The 23849-nt window shown below is 37.4% G+C and overlaps 2 protein-coding genes across 2 annotated transcripts; one reads left to right on the top strand and one right to left on the bottom strand.

Annotated features, from left to right (window-relative positions):
- Nucleotides 1-5789: 5789 nt before the first annotated feature.
- timm13 (translocase of inner mitochondrial membrane 13 homolog (yeast)) lies at nucleotides 5790-9623 on the top strand. The gene is made up of 3 exons (XM_056447832.1): nucleotides 5790-6020; nucleotides 8583-8651; nucleotides 8740-9623. Exons 1-3 carry the CDS (start codon nucleotides 5901-5903, stop codon nucleotides 8836-8838), a joined length of 288 nt encoding a protein of 95 aa, XP_056303807.1. The 5' UTR covers nucleotides 5790-5900; the 3' UTR covers nucleotides 8839-9623.
- tmprss9 (transmembrane serine protease 9) lies at nucleotides 9620-22222 on the bottom strand. The gene is made up of 15 exons (XM_056447831.1): nucleotides 22141-22222; nucleotides 20874-21049; nucleotides 20663-20790; nucleotides 20511-20578; nucleotides 19330-19505; nucleotides 18770-18811; nucleotides 18568-18681; nucleotides 17461-17626; nucleotides 17100-17374; nucleotides 14587-14729; nucleotides 14118-14505; nucleotides 12784-12952; nucleotides 12429-12694; nucleotides 11997-12133; nucleotides 9620-11715 (listed from the first exon to the last, which is right to left on the bottom strand). Exons 2-15 carry the CDS (start codon nucleotides 21004-21006, stop codon nucleotides 11554-11556), a joined length of 2367 nt encoding a protein of 788 aa, XP_056303806.1. The 5' UTR covers nucleotides 21007-21049; nucleotides 22141-22222; the 3' UTR covers nucleotides 9620-11553.
- Between the last annotated feature and the right edge of the window lie 1627 nt (nucleotides 22223-23849).

Raw genomic sequence — 23849 nt, 5'->3', positions numbered from 1 at the left:
GTTATTTTGATGTCCAATAACGACGTCAAATGGCGTTGATTTCAGGTTTTGTTGGAAAGTGACCAAAATCCAATGTCCGAGCCAACATCTTAAACCAACGTCATATTGACGTCAAATACTGACATTTATTCATCAGGTGTGGCAACTAAAATCCAACATCTGATAGACGTCATAGTGGTAACGTCCACACATTGTCAAACTGTTACATTATTAGACATTAATATTTGATTGATTTTAGGTTTGACGCTGAACATTGATGTCGGCCTGACGTTGGGTTCTGATGTCAACCCGACTTTCATCTCCAAATAAAATGCAACATTCCCGTGACGTTGAGGTACAACGTCAGTCTGACGTCATGTTGACATCTTGTGCATGCTGGTCATTTCATTAAGGTCATTTCGGTCATCATACAGTAAACATTCATCTTCTTCTCATCAGTGACATGCATCTAAACAGTCTCTGGGTCAATGCGTGTAAAGATTTTGGACATCATTCTTGGACACTTTTAATGCTTCCAAACAGTTAGCTGCAGTTATAAATCACTCATGTCTTGAGGTAGTTTACTATGATGCGATTAACCTTCTATGTGCAATTTGATTGGACAGGAATCACAGGAGGCGACACAGTGGCACAGTAGTTGGTGCTGTCGCCTCACAGCAAGGAGGTCGCTGGTTCGAGCCTCGGCTGGGTCAGTTGGAGTTTCTGTGTGGAGTTTGCATCTTCTCCCTGCGTTCGCATGGGTGTCCACCGGGTGCTCCGGTTTCCCCCACAACTCCAAAGACATGCGGTATAGGTGAATTGGGTAAGCTAAATTATCCGTAGTGCATGTGTGTGAATGAGTGTGAATGGATGATTCCCAGTGATGAGTTGTGGCTAAAAGGGCATCCGCCGCGTAAAAACGTGCTGGATAAGTTGGCGGTTCATTCCGCTGTGTCGACCCCGGATTAATAAAGGGACTAAGCCAAAAAGAAAATGAATGAGGAATCACAGGACTGATTTTCAAATTTTCATAAACAATAAATAATAAAGTAGTGACTGCAGGTTGAAGGAAAGTAGTGGAGTAAAAGTACCAATGCAGCACTAAAAATGTACTCAAGGGAAAGCAAAAGTACACATTTAAACTACTTAGTAAATTACAATTCCTGAGAAAAACTACACAATTACAGTCATTTGATTATTTGTAATTTATTACTTTACATCACTGGTTATAACCATGTTATTGTTTTATGTCACTTGTTCAGTCTAGGCATATTTTTTTAACAGATGAAAAGCAGTCGCTTGAGAAAATGTACCGTTTGCATTGCTGTAAATGTGTTGAAGGCTAATTATGTTTTTGGCTCATTGATTTCTTTTTTCATTTATTTTTATTCCAAGTACAAATGTCATTGTTTATATACAGAATTTTTAAATAAACTTACTTCAGCAAACCCTAAATACGCTGCATAATATAATAATAATAAAAATAGTAGACACACACACAAAAAAATTGAAAAAAAGAGAAAAATTGTGTAAAATAAGATACTGACAGTACTAAATTCATTCATTCTTTCATTCATTTTTTTCCGGCTTGGTCCCTTTATTAATATGGGGTTGCCACAGCGGAATGAATTGCCAACTTATCCAGCAAATGTTTTATGCAGCGGATGCCCTTCCAACTGCAACCCAACACTGGGAAACACACACATTCTTTCACACACATATATGACCAATTTAGCTTATTCAATTTATCTATACCGCATGTCTTAGGACAGTAGGGGAAACCGGAGCACCCGGAGGAAACCCATGCGAACACGGCGAGAACATGCTAACTCCACACAGAAATGCCAACTGACCCAGCCGAGGCTCGAACCAGCGACCTTCTTGCTGTGAGGAAATCGTGCTACCCACTGCTCCGCTGTGATATGATAGTAATAAGTAAATAAACAGACAACAGTAATGGATGTTACAATCAGGAATAGTGCTGTGCTATTTTACAGTAGAGCAAAGACTAAGCAGGAGGGTCTGGACAAAGAGAGAAAAGAAATGGAAATTATAGTTACATGCAAGAGAAGTCACATTATTCCCAAGGAAGTACATTTATAGTTGAGAAATACGATAATAAGGGTTACCAAACAGATGAGAATTTGCTAGAACCTCTAATTAAATATTAAATTTTTTCCAAGTGTAGATATAACATCAGATCTTGAAGCCAGTGTGATGCTTAAGGTGGATTTAAAGATTTCCAGTGCAATAAAATTAGTCTGCGAGCCAGTAAAGATGCAAAGGCAATAATGTCTTTGAGTCAGACTCAACTCATCAGGTGGAAGGCCAAACAATGCAAATTATGCACATGCTACACACACTTTAGACAATATATTGAATATGGTTGAACAGTGAGGAGTAAGCTTAACTCAAAATTAACTCATTACCTTCAACACTGAGTTCAAAACTCTTTTCATATGAGTAGAATTAACTTTCAGTCAATTTTGAGTTAACTACACTCATTTCAATAGATAAAGTCGACAGTTGGGTGTAATGAATATTAGACATATTAGTTTGAGGAGGATATTTTAAAAATATTATTATTATAAATGTTATTTTTATTATTTATTATATATCTATTACACACACACAAATACAGACAATTTCACACCATTGTTGTGCCATGATACTTAAGTGGAGACTGAGTTTCTTTCATGACGGTATTTAGTATCAGTCCACATTGTTTGCTTTATGCCAACAGGAGGAGCAATTATTAGAGCGGTTATTGTGTCAACTGTACTGTAAGGGAACATTCACTGTACTTTGTGATTATTAATTACTGTCTGACCCCCTGCCGACACTCAGCGTTCATGTTTAATAGAGTTATTAGAGCTTAAACAGCCGTTGCAGCCTTATTCACACAGTCTTCAGAAACAATTACATCTGACTTTCGTAACAGTCCTCCTGATTGTTTGTTTTTCTTTTATTTTTAGGCCAAGCACAAATGTCATTATTTATATAGAGATTGATTATAATGAATATTTTGGTGCATTTACACAAAACAGATTTATAGATATATTTATTAAAATAATATTTTAGTCCCCAAACATATTTAGAAATTGAAAGATAATACAATTAAATTCAAGCTAAATATTGCAAAAATTTCAGCTAAATTTTTATTTTTATTTTTTGCTTCTCTTGATTTTTCCTCTTTTTTTATTTGTATTTAATTTTTCTATAACATATACATTTGGGTGTACCAGTTTTTGGACCATTATTGTAAGTATTTTGCTAGAGAAGCTCCAGATTCGGCTTCAGTACTGACTAATCTAATGATGTATATGCACAAATTTAATATTGTAGAGCTTCATATTAAAAATATGAGTTTAAAAGAGAGATTTGTGAGGGGTGTAGCACTGTATATATATATATATATATATATATATATATATATATATATATACAGTTGAAGTCAGAATTATTAGTTCCTCTGTTTATTTTTCCCCAATTTCTGTTTAACGAAGAGAAGATTTTATCTTTGCCATGATGACAGTAAATAATATTTGACTAGATATTTTTCAAGACACTTCTATACAGCTTAAAGTGACATTTAAAGTATTAACTAGGTATTAGGTTAACTAGGCAGGATAGGGTAATTAGGCAAGTTATTGTATAACTGCTTTCATTCTAGCTGAAATAAATCAAATAAGACTTTCTCCAGAAGAAACAATATTATCAGACATACTGTGAAAATTTCCTTGCTCTGTTAATCATCATTTGGGAAATATTTGAAAAAGAAAAAAATTAAAAGGGGGGCTAATAATTCTGACTTCAATTGTGTGTGTGTGTGTGTGTGTAAGCATATATATATATATATATATATATATATATATATATATATATATATATATATATATATATATATATAAACTAGGGTTGTCACGATACCATTAATTCATGTTATGATACTATACCAGCTGAAGTCTCACGATACCAAGTAGTACTGCGATACTGTAATTCTTAACTCAAATTAAAAAGAAAATTGTCAGAAATACTATTTTTTATGTTATAATAGGCCTATTTGAGGTTCATTTATAATTCTCTTATTATTGAATAAAGTATTATTTGCACATCACTTCACCTAAAATGTATTCTTTTTTATTTTATTTTATTTTGTAGATAACTGACCAACAAATGATACATTAAAATAAAGATACAAATTATACCAAAAAAAATTCCAACACAATTAGGCTAAATAAAGTGGACAAAAACTGTTTCAATGTTTCCTGTTGCTATTTTGGGATAGACCATTAATGACGATACTACCGTTTACAAACTACAGCAGCACCGGCAGTATTTTGGAGCCATAGTATCACGATATTACCATAGTACCGGTAAACCGTGCAACCCTAATATAAACCCTCTCCAACAAAGCCTGAACACACTGCGTATTATAAACATTGACCGTAACGAAAATACAATTTTAAGGATGCAAGAAAACCAAAATAAAGAACAGCGGAAAAGCCTGTCCTAAAATAAAATAAAGGGAATGGATACTATACATTCAGGAATAATGCAATTTGATCTTACAGTAAACCATATTCAATTCAATTCAATTCAATTCAATTCAATTCAATTAAACACTACAAACTGAACTACACTGTTCCTGTTTACTATGATCTTTTATGTGAAGCTGCTTTGACACAATCTACATTGTATAAGCGCTATACAAATAAAGGTGAATAAACCATAGACCCAATATAAAACTGAAGAACATGTATAGCAGAGAAATATGATGATAATAAGGGTCATGTCAAACATGAGAGAATTTGTGAGAACTACTAATTTAATATTTAATCTTTTATCAAGTGTAGATATAACATCAGGTCCTAAAAGTACCAGCGTCATCCTTTAGGAAGTAGATTTATCCTGATTGGTTTATCCTGATTGGTTTATCTCGATTGGTTTATATGAGATAAGATATTTTGATTTTGACATGTTTAGAAGTAAATTGTGAAAGTGTATTGGGTATTAGTTTATTTATCATACACAATTAGGCCTCTAAATTAAACATAAAACTGTATTACAATTTCCAAACTCGTTTCCCTATGCCAGACATGCCCAAAGTAGGGCCCGCGGGCCAAAGTTGGCCCATTGTAACCTTTGATTTGGCCCAGTGTCTCATCTGAGAATGATAGAAGGATTTTTTGTTTGTTTGTTTTATTTCGCTACAAAAAAGCTAACTGAAATTAAATGTTTCAATTAAATATAAATGAATCTGAGTTTTAAAAATTAGCAAATCAATAAGTTCAGTATAAAATGTAAAAATGCTGTATTACTTAATATAATACAGTTTAAATATTGTTAAATAAAATAGATTTTGGCCCTTCACAAAAAAAGATTTGGGCACCCCTTCTCTATCCCAATACAATATATATGTTGCAATATACTGCCACCTACCGGACAGAACACATATTGCATTAAAAACTTTAGCAATTTAATTTGAATATTTACACCAAAAGATTGCAAACCTGTAAAATGATAACGATAAATATATACATTTTTAAAAATCAGTTTGATATTGTAAGTTCTTGTGTTAAATCAGCTGAGAGATACATTATTCATCAGAATTAAATTGGTAAATCAGAATTCATAGTAATACATTTGTGGTAAAAAAAAAAAAAAAAACTTATTTTTATGACTCAATCTAAATTTATTTCTCTCTTTTTTGTGTGTTGTAAAAAAAAATCTGCACTTGTGTTAACAACGTGTTATATATTTTTGTGTAATAGGAAAACCACATTTCCCAGAAGGCAGCGTTCCGGGTGTTTTCCACACAGCTTCCGGTTCATGTCAAGGGCAAAATTATCACATGTACAGAAGCGACACAGTCTTTAATCCGGTGTGTTAGCGTTTTTAGATCAATATAAGTGTGTAAAATGGACGGATTTGGCTCTGATTTCTCCTCAGGCTCCTCGTCTGGTAAAATGGACACTGGTACAATTATGGAGCAGGTCAAAGTTCAGATTGCTGTTGCAAACGCGCAAGAGCTGCTGCAGGTAAGTGACTTTAACCTCTGAACATGTGAAATAGTGTTATAGTAAATGTGGTCGATAGTGTTTTAAATAGTTTAATATATTCATTTAAATGTACACGTTTAATCCAGCTGATATACTTTGGAGTATCACGTAAATGTCACAGTGATTATCATGAAGCGCCATTGTATAGGGAAAGTACAGTAATGCTATAACATGTATCACCACTGTATACACTTACAAAATTATATAGTATTTTTAGATATGCACCGTGTTAATTTAAAAAAGTAGTAATGGTTATGGTGAGTTGTGTTTTTAAACATGTAACATAACATTACCATGGTAATATTTGAGGTCGAAGACAGCCACACGGTACATGTCTAACAAAACTATATAGCAGTATTTTTTGGAGGAACCTTTTGTACCATGTTTTAATATACCGTGTGATACCATGAAGTTCTGTTTCCCCTTTAAAGCTTTAAATGAAACAAAGTTTATTTGGACAGTTTTACAAGAATATACTACAGTCACTGTACTTAAGAGTTGCGTAAAAAACTTAATATGAGGTTAGTAATTGTGATTAGTGTGTAATTTACAGAGCCCTAAGCTTGACATTACAAAAAAAGTCTATCAAATTATAGTTTTAATTTACTAATTTGTTTACTTATTTTAGATAAAATGTTGCCACAAATTAATCATTTGTTCCCTCAAGTTTATAGTATTCCCCCCATTTTAGATAAATTTGCTTTAAAAAACAATGAATTCTCTTTGTAGAAAACTGTATTTACTAAATAGTTTACTCCTTTTCATTTAATCTTTCCCGCAAAAATAATACATTTTTTCATTTAAAAAGCCCCTATATGCATTAAAATGGTCATGTTTTGGGGGTCTCCAAAAACAGGCTGATATGCATGCAAAGTCAAAAAACACTTTCATTGTCTTATAATATGCATTTATTTTTACCTAATTATTCCAACGACTCCCATTTGATTCGTTCAGCAATTTATTCATTCCCAAACCCCTCTTTAGGGTGAGGCTAAACTGCGTTGACTGGTCTGATGACCCAGTCTGTTGTGATTGGCCGTAAGACAGAGAGAAATGCCCACCACGGCTTATCAGCAAGTTTTAAGTAGTCAGAGTGCAGAGTGTATGTGTGAACCCAATGCAGGAGTGCGTTAAAGCAATTCAGTTAAACAGCAGCATATTGCTCTATTCTTAACCATGACACACATTCAGTATTAATCCACACAGCGGCAAAAGCTGAACTATTTTGAAATTTGACCGGCGCACATGTGTAGGAAAAACTGACGGTGGCCATAGCAACGACAAATGGCAGAGGATCTCGAGCGCACAAACGCATTTAAATCCGTAAACAAAACAGCACGTGACGCGTTTTCAACATGGTTTTAGATGCGATATGAGAATATAGAATTTACCAGGTACAGTACAAGTGGTTACAAGTAACAAAACACAACTAAATACATAATTTGCAAGCTAGAGAAAACAAGGAGGCAGCCATTTTAATCGCACTTAAGATACTTACACTTGTGAAATTGAGGAAGAAACTGTCCATGAACTTTGTACTGTAAAGTTCCTGTAGAGCTCTGACAAAGTCCCACACATCAATAGTGTTTTCTGATCCTTCCTTTAACAAACGGCCAATGAATCTCCTATTGTAAGCGTGTAGATTACTGAAGCGCTGATCATAAAAATGACAGGAACACAGCACAAGGCTGGGGTTATAATGCTGAGGTATTTTTGCACAAATAAACTTCAACCACTGACTCTACACAGCCTCATCTTTGGGTAGGGAAAATACCACCAACTTTCCCTCACACTTCAGAGCACAGCGTCTACACGACTTGATTCAACCGGGATCTGCTACAGTGTTTGTCTTTTTCTTTCTACAGTGTTTGTGGGCGGGGCTGGAGGGTTTCAATTGTCCCGGGTTTGCGCGCACAACAAATGGGCGAGGCTTGAGTTCCGAATTGACTGGCTAAAGACTCGTTACAGCGACGATTCATTCAAACCACTATGAGTCGACTCTTTTATAGATGAATCAATAGCTTTAAACACAGTGCACTTTCAAAATTAAGCCATAGCTGGATATTTCACTTCACTTAGAGCTGTTACACACTGCATTGAAGCTCATTTTCAAAAACCCATAATAGGGGCTCTTTAAGTAAATTCAGTCGCTACTTTTAGTTAAATTGTGACAATGAACCAAGATTTTAGGGGGAATTTCTGTCCCAGGATTATAAATCTTGGCTATGATGATTTGCTCTTTAGTTTCTTAAGCTGCAACCAGAGAAAGAACTGACAGATTTAGTAAAACGAGGAAATTAATAATTACACTGGGCACACAATTTACTTACAACTAGGGAAGATTTAATTATAATGAAAGTCTTACATAGTAAGTAGGTAATTTGTGGCCACTTGCTGTTTTTTTTGTCAGAGTTCCCAAAGTAAAAAGGTTTTTAAAAATTCTTCATCGTGTTGTTTAGTGTATGACACTAGATATCCCTTACACAAAAATACCAAATGTTGCATACAATATTTTTTAACGACTTTTGTCTTGAATTGCAGAGAATGACAGATAAATGTTTCAAAAAGTGTATTGGCAAGCCAGGAAGCACACTGGACAACTCGGAACAGGTAAAAGACATTACTTCCTATTCCATTACGTGTGTGTTTGCGAAAATAACCTCATCTAAACCATGCTAAACACTTCTTGGTTTTTCAGAAATGTATCGCCATGTGCATGGACCGCTATATGGATGCATGGAATACGGTCTCGCGTGCATACAACTCCAGATTACAGAGGGAACGGGCACACATTTGATGTGCAGATGGCATCTGGCACTACCTCGATATCACCTGAGTCTTCAGGTAGAGATGTCTGGTCTCTAAATGTACAACCAGTGTTGTGTAGACTCGGCTCTCTTACCGTGCAACAACAGCAAACAGAAGGAACCAGGTGGTTGATTTAGACTACATGGACATTTTTCAGGATGTTTTGTTCTTATATATATAATATCTGTTTAATCATTCACAAATTATTATTATTTTTGTCGCTTCATGTTATGGCCAGATTTGGGATGAAATGAGATTTTCTATTTGGTTTAAATGCGATGCAAAAATTCAAACTCCTCCCCCTTATGTTGTTATCCATTCATCAAGCAGCCAATCAAAATTCGACGTGTCATCTGTCAGTCTTTTGTCGTTAGGTGGATGTTACTGCATTCCCTGAGGGAAAGGCTCACTTTACCACCTCAATTCCACAAACCTAGTTTTTCTCCCAGAGGGACAGATTTCTGAGGCGTCTTTGTTGCAAAAATTGTCGCTTATTCACCAGGAGCGACCAAACAGTGCGTCTTACTTACCTCTAAAGTACAAACTACAATTGTCGACCTTGGAGTGTCTTTTTTGTCTCATTGTCTGTTCAGTACAGTAGGAGGGTTGTTTAAACCACAAACCTTTGTAAAAGTCATCTCCTTTGTGTACAATCATGTCAAAGTTCCCAGTTTCCTTTGAATTGTGAGACGCAAACTCCACCAAGACAAGTCCAGACAGATGCAACGCCGCCAGGTTGTTTTTAAGGAATGCAAATAAATACCATCAAATCAGTCCATTTGTTTATTGATGTTTTTGTTGCATTGAAAAACAAAATGGAGGTTAACAGATTTAGCACCGTTTGTTGATATTTGGCCCCAAACACTCTGTACATAAACTTCTGTTGCATTCTCAGAGTGTTCCACATGGGGCGATATTGCATACATTTCCACAAACTGTCTTCTTCTATGCTACGGTCTGATCAAGTGCTGTCATTGTTGAGCAATATTTATCGTAATTTGATCATGAGAATCATATCTAATGACAAAGAGTTTTGGGTAAGCTCTGCAGTTGAAATGAGAAAAGTGACCAAGGGCTACTCCAAAAGCAGTCAGTATTTGGAAATTTATATTTATACATCATATGAAAGCTGAATATGTAAGCTTTTGTTTGGTGTATACTATATCAGTGTAAGAGAGGTGTGCCCAAACTCTGTCTTGGATGGTTTAGCTCCCTCTTCCTTCGACACACCAGTCTGGAAGTTTCTAGTAGTGTTTCTCAACCACATTCCTAGAGGACCACCAACACTCCATGTTTTAGATGTCTCCTTTGTCACATCCATTACAGGGTTTTCAGTCTCCTAATGAGCTGAAGATCTGAATCAAGTGTGTTTGGTTAAGGAGACATGGAAAATGTGTTCTTATTATCAAGGATCCACCGATGCAGACTTGAGTGCAAAACTCGCTCCAGAAGTCATTGCGGCAGAATGAAGGTGGTGGAAAGCACAGCATTTTATATAGATTATTATTAAAGTTCAGAGATATCACTTATTTATCTCAGGAGTTTCCCTAAATGAGACGAAAATCTTAACAAAGGCATAAACATATTAAGGGTGTTTATTTGCTGAAATTCGAATTAAAACCTATTTTATTTGTATTGTGCAATGTATATTTGTAAGGCTTTTATGCATGTGAAAGGGGGAAAAACAAATTGTTTGATACATCGGTATGAATGTGTAATGTTTAAATAATTTTCCGTTAAAAATGTGAAGGTCACGTGACCATGAGGAAGAACGCAGCATCTCATTTCTCAGAGGTTGGGTTCTCTGTTCTCGTGGTCTCCCAAGTTCGTTCTTCCGAGCTAACTTGGCAAAACCGGTCTTCACTAGAACGCAAGTCAGTTCTCTGCAAACAGCAATGGTGAATGAGCAAAGCTGGTGGTTAGGACGTGGTTGAGAAACACTGTTCTGGAATACCTAGAGAGAGCTTGATTAGCTGGTTCAGGTGTGTCTAATCAGGGTTGGAACCTAAATATGCAGGACACCAGCCCTCCAGGATCAAGTTTTGGGCACTCCTGGTATATGACAATATTTGGTTGAGATACAACTACAAGATTTGGAGTCTGAGGGTTTAGAAACATTCAAAGTTGTCAAAGTGAAGTGCTTAGCAATGTATATTATTAATCAAAAATTGAGGTTTGACATATTTACAGTAGGAAATTTACAATATATCTTTATGGAACATGATCTTTAATCAATATTCTAATGGTTTTTGGGATAAAATTAAAACAAATAATTGAATAGATTTTGGCTATTACCAACAAAAATACCCATTCAACTTAAGGCTGGTTTAGTGGTCCAGGGTCCCAGATAGTACTCTTTATCTCTTCAAAAGCTAAATTAATCAACAAAAATGATTGTCGTCCCGTTTTGTCCTCCACCTCAGTAAAACTGATTTTCAATCATCCTTATTTTATACACATTTTTTTTCATTATTTTATACACAGCTGTGTTGGTTGCCCTCAACCTCACATGAAAATTGCACCCTTCGAAATGGGTACATAGCCACTGATTTTTTCCTCAAAATGCATATCAATAAATAAATATTTTGACAGTACAGTGTGAACTTGTTAGTAAAGTCATCCATTTGAGCTTCATGCATCCTCTTCAGTGGAGAGAGACCTCAATAGTCACCTATGAGAAGGTAGACATTTCCAGTGTCCATATTTAAAAAGGGAGGTATATAGATATCCATTCTCTGACCACCGTTGCCCGCATGTAAACTCCCGGGAAGCCAATTCGACCACAGCCGTGACCCCAACTGGTCACCCCAGCCAGGAACCACCGGCCCAGGGTTTCACGGCACACTAGAGGACCCCCTGAATCTCCCTGCAGAAGAAGAGAAGACCAATACGCTCACTGGAAGCAAGGTATGACATTTAAAGAGGTCTGCTGTAACCTCAAGGATATGGTTGAATTGCATTGGGCTGAGTTGCGTAATCAGCTTAAGGTAAGAAAAAAAAGACTTTTAGAGCGTTAAGTATCAGGTAAGTGCAGCAGTGCTTCAGAAAAAGTGATTTAAATTCCTCCTACACAAAGGATGTGCAACATTTTCTTTTCCTGTGATAGCATTCAACTCCTTATATTGGATCCTATGAGCTCAAACTCACCAAACACGTGTCTCTTTGTCCTTCCATATAGCCAGCACACATCATGTTGTCGGTAAGATCAGCACCATAAGCCCGCTGGCAGTCCGACTGATCAATGACACCGACCTGTGCTTTTTGCAGCAAATTTGTAATCATACCTATGTGGGATCAACAGACATGTCAGATTGGACCTTGCCAAACAGAAGCAGTTGCCTATATTAGGTTCTTTAGGTAAGTCACTCATAACCAAATCCAAATTCATTTGTCCACACATACCCATAATCAATGTTATCAACCATAAAATGTATTGAGGTTTATTTGAGTCGAATCACAGCCCTCTTTTTAAACAGACATGGAAGTGCCCAAACTTTAAAGTCAGCATGAACCAGACACCAGTTGCGCCATTTGGTGTCTGTCCATGGTAAATAAACAATGTAAAGATCCCAAACTCACCATCCTCCCTCACAGCGCCCCATCCAATAATGTAGCATTCCATAGATTTGATGAAGCTGTGCCAGGGAGAAGGCAAACACACAGTCTGGATGGTGTAGGATTTGGGGGCAGGGATGGAAATTTCCACCAGAGCCACATCCAAGTCCATGGTGCTGCTATTGAAAGCAGGATGAGGGATGATCCTTTGCACTGGAATCACCAGAGCACCCAACCCAGACCAAATGACTGAGCCTAGACTTACCGTCCAACCAGCAGGATTCAGGTCACTATTAAAAAAAAAACACACAAAACATTTCCTGTCTAATTTCTTTCCATGTCTAGCATGCTAAGTAGTCATCATTGAAAGGTGTTCTACCCTCTGAAGCAGTGAGCAGCGGTCAGGAGCCATTTGCAGTGGATGAGTGTCGCTCCACAGCGGTGAGTGCGTTGGTACTGCAGACTGCCTACCCACGGCCATTCACCTCGCCGGGCAGTGACACCACCAATAATCCTCTCCTGGGTCACTGCTGGACGATTCCCACAGTCTGCAAAGAAAACAGGTGACTCATATTCTTGTTCCTTATGTTATTTCAATGGACCTTAGTCAGGGTTGATGCCACATTTACCTTGAGGCTGTAAAGGATACACTGCTGTTGATCGGATGACACAACACTGAAAATATGCCTTTTACGGATATTTTACATTGCACAGAAGAACTCTGGGTTAGTGGAACGTTAGATATGGCATCTACCCTGACACTGAAGGTGTCTGAAAAAGCTGGTTAACCAAAGCTTTATTAATGTGGGTGCAAACTAACTTAGGTGCACAATCCTACGATCAACCCTGGATGTGCCTTCCCGTAGGATTCTGTTCAAACCCTGCTCCAACACACCTGTTTGCAATTATTAAAGGGTTCATTCATTTTCAACCACTTTTCCGAGACCGGGTCGCAGGGGCAGCAGTCTTAGAAAACACCAGACTTCCCTCTCCCCAGACACTTCCTCTAGCTCCTCCAGGGTGATCCCGAGGCGTTCCCAGGCCAGCAGAGAGACATAGTCCCTCCAGCATGTCCTGGGTTTTCCCCGAGTCCTCCTCCCAGTGAGACATGCCTGGAACACCTCCCTAGGTAGGCGTCCAGGAGGCATCCGAAACATTGTATTAAAGGGTTAATTCACGAAAAAATTTAAATTCTGTTATTAATTACTCACCCTTAAGTCAATACAATCCTCTAAAATCCTTTATTCATATTGGGAACACAAATTAAGGCATTTTAGATGAAATCTGATGACAGGATTTCTTCTAAAATACCTTTTTGTCATTTGTGTTCCCAAGATGAGCAAAGGTCTCATGGGTTTTGAACGACATGAGGGTGAGCAATTAATGACAGAATAAATTTTTTGTGTGAACTAATCCCTTAAGGTCAGGTATGCCCAAACTTGGTCCTGCACAGTTTACCTCTAACCGCAATCAGACACACCTGAGCCAGGTATTCAAGCTCTTACTGGGCTTGCTAGAAACATCCTGGCATGTGTGTTGAAGCAAGTTGGAGCTAAACTCTGCAGGACACCGGCCCTCAAGGACAGAGTTTGGGCACCCTTGCTTTAAGTTCTCAGGTGTATTTGATTAGGGCTGGAGCAAAATTATCCAGAAAGGTCTCCAGGAAGAGGATTGTGCACACTCATTGTAGATTACTGAATATGGTTTATTTACCACAGTTTTTCTCATCTGCTTCATTGGGGCAGTCGATGACTCTGTCACACTCTGGATTTATCTTGCTTATGCACATGCCTCTGCCACAGTTATAATTGCCACTGCAGTTCCCAAGGGCAGGGATATAGTCATTAGTGGTGAGCTCAGAGGAAGGAATCGCAGCTTTAACGTGGTGAGCCTCGGTGGTTGTGACACTAGGGACAGTGGGGTTCTCCTGGATTGCTGGTGCAGTTTTGGTGTAGCTCACAATCCAGTTGCGGAGCTTTGTGACACGGGAATAGACCCCAGGCTTATTGATCTGTGCACATCCCACTCCCCAGCTCACTATTCCCGCAAGAAAATAGCGCCCAGCAGCCACCTCACATGCCAGAGGGCCTCCAGAGTCTCCCTGAAGGCACATTTAAAACCACTGAACAATTAATTAAAAAAACTTGATTTTTAAAAATCTTATATTTAAGCTAACCCTTACCTGACAAGAGTCCACCTTGCCTTGAAGAAAACCAGCACACATCATATTTTGTGTAAGCGCTCCTCTGTATACAGATGACTTGTTGCAGACTTTCGAGTCAATGATCTTCACGATTGCCTTCTGTAATGTGGAAGGCACCTCAGCTGCTCGGGCACAAAAAGGTAAAGTCTTAAAAGAGGGCATCTACAGCAGTGTTTCCCAACCCTGTTCCTAGAGGCACACTAATAGTACATATTTTGGATGTCTCCCTTATCTGACCCATTCATTTCAGGTTTTGGAGTTTCTTCTAATGTTCTGATGAGTTGATTCAAGTGTGTTTGATTAGGAAGAGGTTGAAAATGCGTACTGTTGGTGTGCCTTCAGCAACAGGGTTGGGAAACACTGGTCTATAGTAGTCAAACGTTTAACCCACTCACGGGCCGTTTCCACTACAAAATTCTCAGCCAAAAACAGCATACTTTTTGTACACTTTTCTGTTTATTTCAAGTTTTTTGGACTGAAGATGCGATTTTTTTTAACTATGCTATTGTCTTGTCCGTGTAAACACCTGAAAATAGAAGTCTTTGAAAAAGACAATGTTACGTACAGTGCATCCTGAAAGTATTCATAGCACTTAATTTTTTCCACATTTTTTAATGTTACGGCCTTATTCCAAAATGGATTAAATTTATTTATTTCTTCAAAATTCTACACACAATACCCCATAATGAAAATGTGAAGAAAAGAATTTTTGGAAATTGTTGCAAATTTATTAAAAATAAAAAAGCTGAAAAATCACATGTACATAAGCATTCACAGCCTTTGCCGTGAAGCTCTAAATTGAGCTCAGGTACATTCTGTTTCCACTGATCATTCTTGAGATGTTTCAGCAGCTTAATTGGAGTTCACCTGTGGTAAATTTAGTTGTTTGAACATGATTTGAAAAGACATACACCTGTCTATATAAGGTCCCAGGGTTGACAGTGCATGTCAAAGCACAAACCAAGCATGAAGACAAAGGAATTGTCTGTAGACCTCCGAGACAGGATTGTCTCGTGGCACACGTCTGGGGAAGGTTACAGAAAATTTTCTGCCGCTCTGAAAGGTCCAATGAGCACAGTGGCCTCTATCATCCGCAAGTATAAGATGTTTGCAACCACCAGGACTCTTCCTAGAGCTGGCCGGCCATCTAAGCTGAGTGATCGGGGGAGAAGGGCCTTAGTCAGGGAGGTGATCATTAACCCGATGGTCATTCTGTCTGAGCTCCAGCGTTCTTCTGTAGAGAGAGGAGAACCTTACAGAAGGACAACTATCTGTGCAGCAATCCACCAATCAGGCCTGTATGGTAGAACGGCCAGATGGAAGCCACTCCCCACCAAGAATTTGCCAAAAGCCATCTGAAGGACTCTAAGACCATAAGAAACAAAATTCTCTGGTCTGATGAGACTAGAATTTAACTCTTTGGAGTGAATGCCAGGCACCACTCATCACCAGGCCAATACCATCCCTACAGTGAAGTGGTGAGTGGCAGCATCATGGGGTATTGTGTGTAGAATTTTGAGGAAATAAATGAATTTAATCCATTAAGAAATAAGGCTGTAACATAAAAAATTGTGAAAAAGTGAAGCGCTATGAATACTTTCCGGATGCACTGTACATGCATAGTATGGCGGAGTATGTTGTATTGTTAGTGATGTTGTTGCTCAATGCTTAAAAGGGGGAGACTATTCTTATATACACATAAAATTATGCATAGACACGATCATTGAGCCACCGACAGAACTTTGTTGACTTCCCAACAGGTACTCTTTTCTAACAAGAGTTGCTCAGACCGAATTGTTCTGTTTGCTTAACCATTCGATTCAGGGCAAATCCAGTCCAGTCAACACAGAAATGGTTTAGTTTTCCACTGCGGTGCTGAAAATGGAACTCTTTGGAATGTAATAATCAATGTAATAATTGATGTAATCTGTCAGTTGTTACCTTGGTAGTATAAGAGTAACGATGACCGGATATTTCTACTATAAGGTCTTACTTAATTGAAATAACAAAAAAATAAATAAATAAATATCGCTCTTCTGTCTAGCTGACTATGGAGAAACTGGCAATGTCATGCGCTCTACCAGTTCAACAAGGTTCAGCAAAGTTGTCTAACCAAAACATGCCCATATGGTTGAGAGTTGTTTGTAATTGTACTGTGTCATTCCAGGATCATGTGGATACACAAATGAAACCATACCTGAATGTTCTTAGATATGATAGTGGAAAAGCAGCTATAGTGACGTGTAATACAGCGTTTCTAGTGGTTTTTGTGTAAATGTGTAAACACAGATCAATTGAAAATGTTGTTATGTAGATGCAATGGATTTACTTTTCACTATCCAGCTACATCATTATCGCCTAAATGTAGCCTTAGACTAGAAAAGTGTATGGTTGACATGTAAAGCGACCAGGTGGGGTTAAGTTAAGGGTTATCTAACATCTAATACACAATTTTATAAATTTTCAAATGTTTCCATATCAAACATACTCACTTGTGTACTGATTAAGAGCTCCCCAACCAGAGACGATGCAGTTCTGCCCAGGAGTGAAAATGTGAGAGGATGAAGGGATACAAACTGGCTGAACATAATGGCTGAACTTCAAGGGTGTTTCCAGCTCCAGTACGGTCACATCACTGTCAGTGGTCATGGGGTCGTATTTTGGAGACATAACCAGGGACTTGATGTTTACAATGAAGGCTTCAGCCTCCGCACCGCTGACTTGGTTGGCTCCCACGAGAGCAGTCCAGTCTTTTGGGTTGTTTTCTCTTTGGTAAATAAGGAAAACATGTTTAGATGTACATTGGTGCCTCAGTAATGGATTGATGACAGTTTAATAGAAATGTTTCCTCACGCTTCAAAACAATGAGCGGCACTGACAAGCCAGCGGCTGTTGACGATGGAGGCTCCACAGGTATGGCGGCCACGTAGTCTGAGACTGACCTGCCAGGGGAGCTCACCGTGACGGGTGTTTTCACCTCCCACAATACGGTTAGACATGACTGGACGAGTTCCACATGCTACATTGAAACAACTGTTAGCCATCAAAGATTTACCTAAAGAATATGTTAGAGCACCACATGCCAAAACTATGCTAGGTTTGTGTGGTTGCCCAGCAAGCATTTTTGTGCGAGTTTACTAGAAGTCTAATAGATAGATTGGCTAAAACAAGACTAAATCTGAGCTGTCAGTGAAAATCTAATAGAGGTCTATCAAGTCTAAAAATAGACTAGTTAATAAACCAGAACATTGCTTGCTATGGGGAATGAGGGAGCTTTCAGATTTTATCTAAAAGATTTTAATTTGTGCTCTAAAGATTAACAAAGGTTTGGAATGACATGACGGCAAGTTATTAATGACAGAATTTTCATTTTTGGGTGCGCTATCCCATTTAATCATGTTATTTTTATACTGTTTTATCACCATAAGTGGCAAAAAACATGCAAAAACGTCATACCAGACTCGACAACATCTCAAAAACAGCATAAATCACTACCACTACACCTACAAAACACTAAAAACATATATATATATATTCCTCTCATAAACTTTGAAACTGTTTTGAGACTGTCAAATCAGTAAACACACTCTTTACTTTAGGCCAAAAGGTGACCGTGGACCACAAAACCACTCTAAATTTATGGAAATAGGCAAAAAAATACATTGTATGTGACAAAACTAGCATTAGTTTTTATTTTATTCCAAAAAATCATGAAAATATTAAGTAAAGATAATTTTCCGTGAAGACACTTGAACCCTCATATTCCAGATTTTCAATAGTTTTATCTCAACCAAATATTGTCCAATCTTAACAAACAATACATCAATGGAAAGTTAATTTATACAGACATAAAAGCTTCCAAAAATGTACTCTATATGTTGACTGTATATAAAATATATAACTAATAGCAAGCTTAAGTGTTAGCATTATAGCTAATGACAGAAAAATAGTGACACTTACAGCAAAAGGTTTCATCTGAACCATCAGTGCAGTCTGTTATGTAGTCACATTCTGGATTTGGCTTTGTGATGCACTCGCCATTGTCACAGGTAAACGTGCTATCAGGACATTTACCTTCCGTAAAAGAGAAAGACATCTGAGCACACTGACTAATTTAAAAAAACCTTCAATAATTTTGTATATATAATCACAGTTGTCTTACTTATGTCATTCCCGATCTCGTAGAATGACTTTCCACTGGCCCCTGATATAAAAAAACAAAGAGTGATCAAAATGATGCTCTTAAGCCCAAAGTAAACGTTTTCCAATTTTTTTATACGTTCGAGTGAGTCTGCATACAATGTGCAATAATCATTTCATAACTGGGATGGCAGTATGCACATCATTTTGTAACCAATACAGTTTTGTTCACACATGCAGTGTATACGCAGCTCGTACAGACACTTTGAATAGTTTTTGCACTACCTAACTTGTCCACATGGTGTCAACACTGAATCAGGCAGTTCTTTAACAGCTGATAAAAAGCGGTGAACAAGCAAACTACTGAAGACAGCAAAAACAACAAATTATCATCCCACCAAGCAATTTTGTGTTTGATAGACATCTAATATATGTACAAAAATAGATGTCTTGCCTAAATTTAATATGTCAACTAGTACTTTGACATCAGCTTGGTGTGTCCCGGAAGATACGTGTAAAAATAACTACACATAGGGACTGACTGACTTGAATCTTTTTTATTTTCTAAGAAAATTGGCATACCAAGAAGGACGATGCCACTGATCTCCCCATATTCTGGAACAACAATGTGTTTCCCATTCAGAAGAGCCTTTAATCCATTGCGTAGGATGTCTTGTACGAAACTCTGGCTGTACCCCTGAATTTGAGAGACCCGGAAGATTAAACGAATTGTGGTCATCACATTTGAGTTGATATTCCTAAAAGATATCACAAATATCCAATCAAACACAAACATTTATATGAACGCAGTTCTCCACCTTGCTTTATACACTAGTAGACAAAAGTCTTGTCGCCTATTCCAAGTTTTATGAACAACAAATAATAACATCTAGTAGACTTCTAGTTGATCATTTGGTATCAGAAGAGGCTTATATGAAAGGCAAAGGCCTCTAGATTACGCTTATTTTACCAAAATAAAATATGATCATGCCTTGATTTTTAATTATTTAATTAGGACAGTAAGGTTTGACTTTGCTTAGACAAAAGTCTTGTCACTGAACAGAAATAATGTACAGTAAAGAATATAAAGTCATGCTGCAGTGGAAAAAGAATTAATATTGTTTATGACTCCCATGAGCTTGGAGGACTGCATCCATACATCTCTCCAATGACTCAAATAACTTATTAATACAGTCATCTGGAATGGCAAAGAAAGCATTCATCAAGATTCTCTGGATGCATCTTTAGTGCCTCTCCCTTCATCTTACCCCAGAAATGCTCAATAATGTTCATTGCTGGTGACTGGGTGGGCCAATCCTGGAGCACCTTGACCTACTTTGCTTTCAGGAACTTTGATGTGGAGGCTGAAGTATGAGAAGGAGCGCTATCCTGCTGAAGAGTTTCCCCTCTTCTGTGGTTTGTAATGTAATGGGCAGCACAAATGTCTCGATACCTCAGGCTGTTGATGTTACCATCCACTCTGCAGATCTCTCATATGCCCCCATACTGAATGTAACCCCAAACCATGATTTTTACTTCACCAAACTTGACTGATCACTGTGAGAATCTTGGGTCCATGCGGGTTCCAATTGGTCTTCTGCAGTAATTGTGATGATTAAGATGCAGTTCAACAGATGATTCATCAGAAAAATCTACCTTCTGCCACTTTTCCAAATGATCAACTAGAAGTCAAGATATTATTTATTGCTCTTACAACTGGGATCCACGACATCAGGTAGTGTACAGTTAAAACATATACCTACCCGTACGCAACTATCTGGCAGTCGATAAAATGACTGGCCACTCCAGAGGCAGTAAAGATATTCTTGATCTGTAAAACAATAAAAACACAAATGTATATCAGCTTGCAACCTACAATATGACGCAGTCCTGTAATGCAAGTAAATATTCATACCTTTGCCTTCAGAGTTGCAGACAGAACTAGCGAAAATCCTGACGATTTATCTTGGAGATCTGCATTATAATTGAGCCCTTGCAATTCCACCGTGTCCATAAAATAATGCTCCTCTTGTATTAAGTAAGCTAAACAAGTAAAACAAAGTTGGTTCAACAATATCATAACATTTTAGTTCAAAAGATATGCAGAGATAAATAGATCCGTGTACCTGTCATGAAACCCACAGCAGCCCCAATTACGAACAGAATTAGCGCGGCGGCTATTGTCATACATTTGCAGGTAGAGAGGTGAGCCGGCCGTGGATCACCCTCGGGCCACTTATTCAAATCTTTCTTCTCCATTTCAGTCTAGACAAAGACCAGCAACACAACCTGGGGATCCAACCTGTAAAACACAAGGACACACGGAGACAGGAATAACAGACATGTGACCAGGTAAAAACAAGAATTGATTTTTTTTTTATGAAATCAAACGCATCGGAGACTCCCATGGGTGAAAATCATCTCGTGGGATGCCAACATGTTATTCCAACGGCCATAGAAAAAGACAATACTAGGAGTGGTTCCGAGAAGCCGAAACAAACTATTGTCGACTCATAGATGTTTTATCATAGAAATATGAAGCCCGCTGCTTTATAAGGGGAGGATTTAGTTACTTTTCACTTTAGGCATGCAAAAGCCACAGCATATCTATGATTACATTTGTGCACGTCAATGAAAACAATATACTGTAACGACAATGTATGGCAATTAGAATTTGAAGTGCAAAACTATCATTTACATGATACCTGCCAACAGGAGTATCAACTAATGCTTTCAGCACACAGTTTGATAATACAGTATGGTATATTCCAATTAAAACAAGGAAATATTAAATCCTTAAAGGTATTTTTCTTTTTTTAATCTTAGTAAAAGTATACTTAGTAGTATTTTGCTCTTTTATTTGTAAACTTGCTCAATTTTTGTTCCTTTTCAGAGGATATGTTTGTTTTTAATTAATACATTTAATTTTATTTTGAGGGGATAGTGGGAAATTAAGAAAACTAAGACAATCTATAATTGTTCTTATTCTGTATTATATACTACTTCGTATGGTCTTGTTAAACATCAATAAATAACTATAATATCTAATAAAATAACATTAAATATTAATATTTTGTTTATATGTTATACATAATAATTTATAGCAAAGTTATTTATTAAATTACTTCATTACAAACATACATAGTAATTAAAATAAGAGTAAGTACAGTTTATAAAACTGATGAATGAATATTGGATTGCTAAACATTTGTGTACCTGACGCAAAATTATACTGAACGATCCAACAGTAAACATTTGTTTGATTTACAGTATACAACTATACATTTCTCTTCTGAGGAACTCGATATAAAGGTTAAAAGTCATTAGTATTGCTGTCCATCAACTTCTTGAACATTTCTAGGACCAAAAAAAAGAGGTTAGACGGTCACTTACCGTTTTAGACAGCATCAGGGCTTTGGTTCATCTTTTCTTTACGTCCAAATAAACCGCGTAACAAGACTACAGACGAATATTGAATTCAGCACTGATGCGGTGGTTTGGATGTGGGCGTGGCTTTACACAGGTGAAGGCGGAATCTCGTCTCTGATTGGCAAGTGCTGCCGCGTCCAGTGTCCACGTAAAACATAATCCGCGGTTATTTCTTAAAACGTTGTTGTAACACTTTTAAGGGATTTAAAGAAACATTACACTGTTGCTCTTGGGAGGGGTTGAAATCAATCCAAAACAAACCCAAAAGCCAACTGTAAATAGCGTAAAGCTAAGAAGTGCAGAAATTACCATTAGCTATATTTGCTAAAACAACTAGGAATTTAAGTAGTTTTATCATTTATATCTTAATCAATTCTGTTGAATGTCTTTACTTGCCATATTTATTTCAACTCGTATTTGTATTTTCGCTGATACTAAAAAATAAATCAAATATAGGCTAGTAATACTTCTTTTACCTCAGAGGTTTAATCTGCTGTGCAAAATCAAATGCAGTTTGCCTCACTAGACCACCTCTCCTCAGACTTCTACTGACCTGGAATAGTATTAAGAGTTGGCACGGCTTCAGACAGCAGCTCCTCTTACAGACCCCTCTAAAGTTAACCATCAGTTAACAGACCCTGAACCACTAGAACTGTGTTACCCAATAAAGCCCAGACTTGGGTGCCAGTGCACACACTGATAAAATCTGGAAAGTCCTGCTGTTCAAAAGAGCACCAGCCAGGCAAGACACACTGAGCCTTTCATTCATAACTGCTAGAAAACTGCCATCACAAATGGAGGGACCAGCAGAATCTCCATTACCTGCGTTAAATATCAGAGAGGAAACTATACTGGAACTCACTAGTATATTGATGTACATTTAGTTTCCCACATAAAGCAAATCCAAAAAGGTGACAAGCAGGTCTTTGTGGCTGTGCTAAGAAGCATGAATGGCAAATCTCAATCTGATAGCCATCAAAACAAAAGCTTATGGTGGGAAAACCCTAGCTTCCAAGCTATAAGAGAAGGCCGACCAAATTTTATATTCAAGATCGCATGTGGCCGATTTGCATTAAATGTAAATGTGTTACCTGTCTGAAAACAGTCAGTTATGCCATTTAATATTGCAAACTGGTGTTTATTAGTGAAATTCTCATAATTCTAGTTAACATAATCATACATTTTAAGGCCACACCAAAGACAATATGATATATAGTTGAAAAATAATATGAAAGGATAGCAAAGTAAAGACTATATATTATAAAATAATAATGAGTTTTAGTTCTGAAATCAGTTACAGAACGATTTTTCCTCAAGCAAAATGATTTTTAAAAATGGCCAATCAGAATCACTCAGCGTTAAGAAAACAAAAACTTTAAAACGTTGCTCGTGATTATAATAAAACAATAACGTTAGCGCCTGTTTGTGAAGACACATAGATATACACACTAGATATTGCATACAGACCCTGAGTATGCGTCATTAGCAACATTTGTACAGTGCTCCCAGGACAAAAGTCATTCAACCACACCAAGACTAAAGCCAATCTAAAGATGCTGGACTTTTGCGCTGTGTATGAGTGTAATAACTAGCAAACAAAGCATAGAGGCATAACATTTCGTAGATTAAGTTTAATTTTTATGCTATGAATTTTGTGCTAGGGTGACGCGATG

This window comes from Danio aesculapii, chromosome 22 (genome assembly GCF_903798145.1).
Source record: "Danio aesculapii chromosome 22, fDanAes4.1, whole genome shotgun sequence".
Classification (NCBI taxonomy): domain Eukaryota; kingdom Metazoa; phylum Chordata; class Actinopteri; order Cypriniformes; family Danionidae; genus Danio; species Danio aesculapii.
Note: the sequence above shows the minus strand (reverse complement) of the source record. Positions and strands in the feature narration are given on the sequence as shown.